Source organism: Propithecus coquereli, unplaced genomic scaffold (genome assembly GCF_000956105.1).
Source record: "Propithecus coquereli isolate 6110/MARCELLA unplaced genomic scaffold, Pcoq_1.0 Scaffold8, whole genome shotgun sequence".
Taxonomy (NCBI): Eukaryota; Metazoa; Chordata; class Mammalia; order Primates; family Indriidae; genus Propithecus; species Propithecus coquereli.
Window position 1 is genome coordinate 10,006,342 of NW_012154173.1, and position 8,844 is coordinate 10,015,185.

The 8,844-nt window shown below is 46.0% G+C and overlaps 1 protein-coding gene across 1 annotated transcript in view; it reads left to right on the plus strand.

Annotated features, from left to right (window-relative positions):
* The window catches only part of SBSPON (somatomedin B and thrombospondin, type 1 domain containing), a 27,375-nt gene that overhangs the window by 16,985 nt on the left and 1,546 nt on the right, over positions 1-8,844 (plus strand). The window contains exons 2-4 of the mRNA XM_012663145.1: positions 118-312; positions 6,603-6,693; positions 8,287-8,463. Coding sequence (XP_012518599.1) covers positions 118-312; positions 6,603-6,693; positions 8,287-8,463 — 463 coding nt within the window. The remainder of the gene's footprint in view (positions 1-117; positions 313-6,602; positions 6,694-8,286; positions 8,464-8,844) is intronic.

Sequence of the window (8,844 nt, forward strand, 5' to 3'; positions counted from 1 at the left end):
CAGGCTAGATCCAGGCGCAGGTTACTGGGCCCAACCTGGACTGTTTGTGTTGGCGGGAGCGGCCCGGCAGGCTGGCTGGGTTTACTCAGGTGAGCGTCCTGTTGTGCTGTTTTGCAGCTCGCCCGTGCTTCGTGGGGGAGTGGAGCCCCTGGAGTGGCTGTGCGGACCAGTGCAAGCCCACCACCCGCGTGCGGAGGCGCTCGGTGCAGCAGGAGCCGCAGAACGGCGGGGCGCCCTGCCCGCCCCTGGAAGAGCGAGCCGGCTGCCTGGAGTACTCCACGCTGCAGGGCCAGGACTGCGGGCGTGCCTTCGGTACTGACACCTCACGGTTGCTGCTTTTGTCTTTGATGGCTTTTTGGCCACGGCATCCATGTGCTGTGTGGGGAAAGTTCCATGCGCTGCAGGGAGTGGGATGGGCCAGTCTGCCCACAGTAGATAGGAAGCTCAGGAAATGCTTAATAAAGGGATTATGTCCAGCTGCACAAATGCCTCCCTCTCCCCGCTTCCCTCAGTGTGTTTTATAGACTGATGGTGCATGGACTCGGTACGGAAACAAACCACATGCGTGTAGGTTTTAGTGAACTCAGTCCAGCTGGTGCTAAGGGCTTCAGATAGGATGCTATCTGATATTTCACACAGGGCAGTAAGTGTTCAGTAGAGATAACTCTATTCATCTGCCGCTGCAATTCCTGTTTAATCATGCACACTCGCACGTGTGAAAATAGAAGAAAATGGTAAATTTCTAAACAATGATAAAAGTGATCTGTTAAACGCCCACCTCTCCCCTCAAGCTGACTGGATTTGGGCTGACATGATCAGATTTGAGATTTGAAAAGATCATTCTGGTTGTAGAGTGGCCAGTGAACTGGGAGCCAGATGAAGCTTCCAAAGAAACAAACAAAAAAGCTGATGTGTTGATCTGAATTGAATCCAACAGGGCAAAACACTGACTTCTCAGGATAGCGAAGACCGTACGTTTTCATAGGAACATAAACAATTTCATGTCAACACGGTCCTCATCAAGTCATTTCGTTCCTTCTTCTATTCCACACGCAAATATTTATTGAGAGTCTGCTTGATGCCAGGTGCTGGGCTGGGTGCCAGGGTAGCAATGGTGACAACAGTTGATGCCTGCTGCCATGCAGGTCACAGCCCAGTGGGAGGAAGTGCGACAATCAGATAATACCAGGAAATTAATCCCAGAAATTCACAGCTGCGGTAATTGGTGCAACTGGTAGTGAGAGGTGCATGAGCTCTGAGCAGGTGTAACGAGGTGATTCCCCTTGGTCTTGGGGGAGGAAGGGGCGGGGGCCTCCCTGGAGATGGGGCTGAGATATGTAGAGCTGCTCATTGGACAGACCAGTGTGGCCAGACCTGATGGTCAGACCTAATGGTAGGGCGTAGGGGCTTTGAGGGCTGATCAAGGGAAGAGGCAGTAACACAGCAAGCTTTATTGGGCGAGGACAGGGCTGCATGAGAGGGGAGGTCCTCATAGCCACAAGGCTGTCCAGGGCTTATGGTGGTCCAGGGACTGGGGGAACCATCCAGAAGGGGAGGGCGCTCAGGAACTCCTGAGGGATTGGGGGATTGGAGAGGGGTTTTAAGTGTCAAGGTGACATCATCCAGCAGCACAGTGGGGAGTCTCTGGGTCCACTCTGAGGGACAGTAGCAGCTTGGGGTCTTATAACAAGGCTCTAGCCTATCAACGGGCAGCAAATGCTGGGTATAGTTTCATGGGTGTGCAAAACAGGCAGGCCCTAAATGGCTAAAAATCTGCTTGTTTGGTTATTTTTAAAACAGCTGGAGGTGTAACAATTTGAGTTTGGTGCCGGCAGGCTTTTGAGCTCAGGGGTCTCAGCATTGCAGCGAGGGGCTGTTTATATAACACAGGGGAGGCACAGGCCCAGACGAGAATCCGAAGGAAGGCCAGCGTGAGGGGAGCACAGAGACACCCTGTTTAGGATTCTGGTCTTTATCTTAAGAGCCCTGGAAATTCACTGAGGTGTGTTCTGCAGGGGCCGATGTAATCAGATGTGTGGTTTGAAAAGATTGTTCCAGTAGTGGACCGGCGAATGGCGGGTGGGATGGAACCTGCTCACTGACACGCGGTCATGTTCTGCTCACAGGGAAATCACGTGGAGCTTGGGACGTGGCAGCTCACAGAAGCAGTCATAGAATAGAGTCGCGTTCAGCTCATGCTCTTGGCAGAAACGCAACAGGAACAACTCAGGGAGGAAGATGCTGTATGGCATTATTGATTTCTTTTTTTTTTTGGTGGCTCTTAAAAGCTAGAGCCGACCTGTCAGGAAAAGCAGCCGGTCTGCTTATTTGCCATGTTTGGCGGCTAGAAAGGGCACATTAGGCTCTGGGGATTAGGACATGGACATCTGTGAGGGGCCGTTTCTCTGCCTACCACAGAGGTGGGACCAGGTCCTTATCCTTGGTTTACACATGAGGACTTTGGAGTTCTGAGAGGTGACGGCACGTCACGTGTGAAGGCCCACTGGAACCTAAATCTGGACCTCATGGCTCTAAGTCCTGTGGGAATCTCCCCTCCAATATTGTTTTGCTGTTAAATGTCATCATTAGAGCTAAAATCGTGATTACAGATTCTTGTAACAAAGTAGAAATGTAAGGGCCCTGTGAAGCCGGTGAATGAAACATGATCCCTAAAGCTCTCTAATTAATGATCAAGTAGCCCATTCCTTTTTCCTGTTGCATTTAATGTACGAGGGCTGCTGGAAAGTATTCAGCCATTGTTAATATAACAAGAACATATGACGTGTCTGGATACTTTCCCGACAGCCCTTGTATATTGTGATTATATTTTAATCATAAAAAATCAAATCAAAAAAGTCACATTATCGAATTTGTTGCACATTACTGGTAGTTCTTCACGTGTGTTTTCTTCCTAAAAGGAGATCAATTTACCTCATTATAGACTGTATGCTTCCAGGTAGGTGTTAATTGTCAATTTTTCATTTTATTCTCTTCTGCACTGTCTATAGACCAGTGACCCTAAGCCTGCTTTTGTGACGCCCCATTGTGTCAGAGGGCGTTATGAAATTCTCAAAGCAAATTTGATTTACTTTCATGTTCAAAGTAAGTATGCGCAGTGCCACGCTCTTAGAAGTGAAAGTTGTTGTAAAACCGGACAATGGCAGCTGATAGAACGCCAGGAAAGTTGGCAAATCACCCGAGAACAGAGACTGTACTACGTTTGAATACTGTGGCCAGGAAAGGGGAAGGAAGGGGAGCTAACGTTTATTGGGAGCCTTTGTCCCAGGGCACCTGGTTACGTGCTTCCACACAAAAGCGTAAGTGGAGCTGAAGGCAAAAATAATTTCTAAATTATTTACCACTCTAAAGTGATGAAAATCGAATTTGTGGGCAGTAGTAAAAAGTGATGCTGGTTCGGGGACCTCCAGGGGATCTGGCTTCTGGTCTGTTTACTGAAGGCTCCTGGTCTCCTGGGAGGGGGAAGGAGCCCTGGAGATAGAATGTGTCACCAAACCAAGCCGACGACGCGGCCGAGACAGGCCCTGGGTAACTGGCTTGCTTTTATGATGCACCGCAATCCCAGGAGCATGAAACTGAACACGACAGTTAAGTCTTAAAAAAAAGGAAGATCTCCTCTGTGTTGGGGCCCTTGCTTAGTTGTTTTATTTATTTTCCCTTCATCTAACCTCTATAAGCCTCAGTTTTCTGATGAATAAAATCGGTATAATACCACTTTACAAAGTTTTTGTGAGGATTGGTAACATACGATGTGAAATTACTTTGCAAATGAGCAGGCAGTAAAATACAAGGGCCATCACAGGAAACGGGGTTACTCCACCCACTGTGTGCCCGCCCCCACCCCACCCTGACTCCCCCCTACGCCCGGCTTGAGGGGACTCTGAGTACAGTGGGCTAAAAATGTCTCCTTTTCTTTCTTACGTGTGACTACACATAGAGGATAGTGATTAGAGACGGAAAGGGAAAATAAAGCAGAATTTAAATAATTCATGGGAAATGTGCCACATAAAATAGTGGAACTTAGGCCGGGCACGGTGGCTAATGCCTGTAATCCCAGCACTTTGGGAGGCCGAGGCGGGCGGATTGTTTGAGCTCAGGAGTTCGAGACCAGCCTGAGCAAGAGCGAGACACCGTCTCTACTAAAAATAGAAAGAAATTAATCGGACAACTAAAAATATATAGAAAAAATTAGCCGGGCATGGTGGCGCATGCCTGTAGTCCCAGCTACTCAGGAGGCTGAGGCAGGAGGATTGCTTGAGTCCAGGAGTTTGAGGTTGCTGTGAGCTAGGCTGACGCCACGGCACTCACTCTAGCCTTTTTGACTCTGTCTCAAAAAAAAAAAAAAATAGTGGAACTTTGTAATCTGCATCCCAGAGGCAGCTGAATGCGGTACTGAAGAGCATGGTTTGGGAGATGTTGCCTGGCTCTGCCATATTTAGATGTGAGCCTTAAATACATAACCTCTCCGTGCCACGATTTTCTCATCTGTGAAATGGGGAATCTATCTCAGAGGGCTGTGAGAATCAAATGAATTAATACATAAAAAGTGACTTAAAGTTGCACCTGGAAATTTAGAAGTGCATAATTGTTAGCTGTTAATTTTATTATTACGGAATGTTTTATAAGAAGTTTATATCAGAAACTAGAGGTGTATATTTGTATTTTCCTTCCACTACTTAACCTCATTTTTTTTCTGAGCTGTACCTTAAGTACCTCACCTTTGACCTTTTGTAATGATATATGCAGTTGCGGTACAAATTAAGAGATTACATAAATGTTTTGAGCTAAAGAAACATATCCTCAAAATGAGATAGTCTGGCTTGTATAATGCTGCATGGATTTAGCACTAAATTTATTCTTCATTTAGTGAATAAATACAAGTGTCTGAAAAACAGACAGGAAAACAATATGTGGGAAAACTAAAAACCCCTTAGATGTTTGTGTTTTTGATAATTAGATCTGAGAGAATCAGAGAAGGGTCCTAACATACATGCACTCACTTGTTCTTTTTAATTCTGTGTGTGGGTTTTAGAAATGCAAAAGCTATGGTCGCGTTTAGAAAGTGTGATGTGCTCTCTTTGGAAAACAATTAAACATGTCAGTGCAACAAGAACGATCCACACAAGCTGGGGCTCTAGGGTTCAGTCTGGATGTGTATAATTTTCATATTGGAAAGATTAGGCACCGAACCACAGGAGACAAGAACTGTACCTGCAACTCTTGGGAGCAAGTGACTACCTGGTATGAGGCTGCTCTTGTCTTAAATTCCCTAGTAGTATAAAAATGACTCCTCATTAAGAAAATCTAAAAAAAATTAAGGCCTGTCATCTTGGGACAGTATGGAGTCAGGTAAAACCATCCTGTAGGCTTGAAGCATCTATTTCATATCCATTTTGGAACCTCTACCCTCATGCCACTGAGCTCGTGTTGATGATGACTTTGGCATCTCATAAGTCAATGTCATCTTGTATCTATCCTTCCTGGGATCATCCAGTTTGTAAAACAAAAGGTAGGAAGGACCGTTGAGCCATCTCAGCCACCAGGCTCAGTATAGGAACAGAAGACCATAGGGAAGTAGGACCTGTGCATTTTGGTGGCAGGCCGTGACCTCATTCATTCCGTCCTTGGCCCGTTCATTCACTGCACAGATTTTTATTGGGCGTGTAAATGTGTGAAATGTATAGTGATTAACAAGGCATAGCCCTGCCTCCCTCGAGTTGACAGCAGACTGGAGTCAAGAAGTTACCTCTAGGTGCTGCTATATAGCAGCAAACGCCTCCCAGACTTAGTGATGAGATAGGAAGAAGACACAGCAACAAAATAACATTAAAGACAGCAGAGGCTGGAGGAAGGATTCCTGGCTCCTTTTTTTTACTCCAACCCAGAGTATCAGAGTTAGGGTCAGGTTGGGAGCATGAGAGGGAGAAGAAGGTGACCACTGTCGACTTTCTGTGAACTTGTGCAGGGAAGGCTCTGCCTCCTGGCACTGGGCACTCAGGCCAGGTGTTATCCAGGGGGCGGAGACTTGGGGAGGACTCACACTTCCTTGCTCCTGTGCTACTGCTCTTCTTCCTCATTTCCTCTCTCTCTCCAGTCATTTGTTTTCTCTCCTTCCATCCCCCTTTCTGTCTTTTGTCTTTCTCTCCTTTCTTCCTTCTCTTTCCTTTCTATTCTTTTACTTTATTCTTATCTTTCTCTTTTCTTCTTTATTTCTCTTCCTTTCATTATAAAAACATCCTTTTCTCTGCATGGCCCCTATTACCTCACTTGCCCCCCGCCCCCCACCTCCAATGCCCCTATCTTTTTATTTCTTCCTGGTTTTCCTTCTCCTTCCTCTCACACAGTTTTTTTTTTGTACTGCAGACAAATGTGTTCGTCAAAGGCCTGCAGTTCCCCTCTCTATCCACCTACAGGCACACAAATCTTCATGGAGTTTGGTTCTGGGGATGCTAACATTTAGCGTTGTTTCACTGCCATAGACCTGTAGATTTAGAAGGGGACCTTTAGGCAGATAGGAAACCAAGGCTGGGAAACCCTCTGAGTACTTTGGCAACATGCATTCAACGTAATTCTCCCTTCTCTAGTACCTGCCTTTATAACTACCTCTGCATTCAACAAGGAGAGAACGAGACCAGCTGCATCTCCACAGTGGGCCACACACACAGAGGATGCCGGGTAATTTTTTTTTTATGTTTTTTCAGTTGTGTAGTCTAGTCTATCCAATAGGATCAACTTGGTTTGATTATGTTTTCTTCTGTTACTTGTTCTTTGACTTTGGATAAAACTTGATTCTTGAGCACAGAGTTGGGAAAGTACTTGTCCTCTCGCTGTTTTTGTGGGGCTATAAAGATTTATTTGCCTCTGAGGTCAGAGCTCCAAGAAAAAACAAACTGCATAAAAATGAGATGATATTATTTTTTCAATCATGCTAAGGATGCTCGTCTTATAGTCTTTATGCATCCGTAGACTCAAGCACCACCTCTGCTTGGTGAATTTGAAGGTGGCCTCAGGGAATTTCTTATCGAAACCTAATGGCACAGGATGGAGGCCCCTCCATGTTCACTGAAGTCCACTCTCCTGACGAGATAAGGGACACCAGATGGCTGCGCGTTCAGATCCCCACACTGCCTCTCACCAGCCATGAGGCCTTGGATAAGTTGTTCCACCTCAGTTTTTTCTTCTTAAATAATGAGACTATTTATTAATACCTACCACATGGGATTGGTATGAGCATTTGATGCGAAAATAGCATTGAAGAGATGTCTGGGTCACACCGTCTGATTGAAGTTGATTGAGGCTGCATTGTAGAATTTCCTACCTCAATAACTAAAAGTACTAGTTATCTTTAGTTACTGCCATTGTTAAAGATCTTTGCAGCAGACTCTCCAAACAGTTTCCATTTAACCTATTACAACTCTTAATTCTATGGATAAGGAATTAGCCCATTAAACTGAAAATGCAAGTTTCTTCTACAGCACTCAGGGTTTTTACTATGTTTTGTTTCCTTGAAAAATTGGAAAATTGTGTTGCTTTGAAGTACAAGATTCTAAAACATTCGAGCGTTCTCCCCTGGGGCCTTCAGAGTCTAGTCACATATAGTGTTAGCATTTCTACAGCTCAGTGTAAGGTGACACTAATCTCCGTCACAGAAAAACATGTCTCAGCTTCCCATTTCTGCTTTCATCTTAGATGTCCAATATCTCTTTGATGCTTGACTTCATGCCAAAACTCATCCTCATTACCCCGATCATGCAGGTGAGCTGGATGGGGAGTCTAGGGAAGGCCCCTGGGAACCTCTGTGGGGCAGAACAGCACGGGCGCTACGCTGCGTGTCAAGGATTGGCCCTTCTGGGCTCACATTTAAGAGTCGTCAGGTTGAAGCAAGTGTGTATTCAATTTATATAATTCTTTAAAACACCAGGGGCTAGTTTTCTACTAAAACGTGGACTCCCATACACAATTTAATGGTTCGATTAGACAGGATACAGGATGTCCAAGCTTCTGCAAATTTGTGTTGACCATATAGTTCAATCGTGGATTGAAAAAGAACAAAAAGGTTCTTTGTGGCTGTCAGTCATACGTCATCATGGCTCAGCAAACGAGAAACTTTAAAGGCGCTCCGTGATTGGCGCGGAAGTTGTGACGATGCACTGGCTACCTGCTCCCGTCTGCCACGCGCCCTTGGAGACGGCAGGCTTCCTGAGACTTTGCACAGCTTTGGTCCACCTCTAACTACAGCATGTGCGATTGTCGCTTCCTTTGCTCTAGTTACTGTATGGAGTTCAAGACAGAGTCCCTGACTCCTCACTGTGCTCTGGAAAACCGACCTTTGACCCGATGGATGCAGTATCTCCGGGAGGGATACACAGTGTGTGTAGACTGCCAGCCGCCAGCTATGAACGCCGCGAGCCTTCGTTGTTCCGGAGACGGCCTGGACTCTGACGGGTAAGGGGGAGAAACTGGCTGAAGCACTTTGCTTGTTCCTCACTCCGAGACATCTGTCCTATCCATGTCCCAGACAGCTGGCCGGTATGTAAAATATCAAAGGGTCAAAATAGTAAGTGAGGAGCCATCTGTCCGGCAATCCCAGAGTCCAGGACGCCAGTGTCCCCTGTGGAACTCAGAGGACATACACCAGCAATAAATGGGTCAGTTTTGTTATTGGGGTTTACCAAGCTTCTAAATGACCACCAAAAACTTGGTCGCTCCAAAGCAGTGTTCTGAAGACCACTAGAATCAGAACCTCTTGGGATGGAGATTTAAAATATGCAGATTCCCAAGCCCCACTTCACACCAACTGAATTAGACTCTTGGAAGATAGATTTT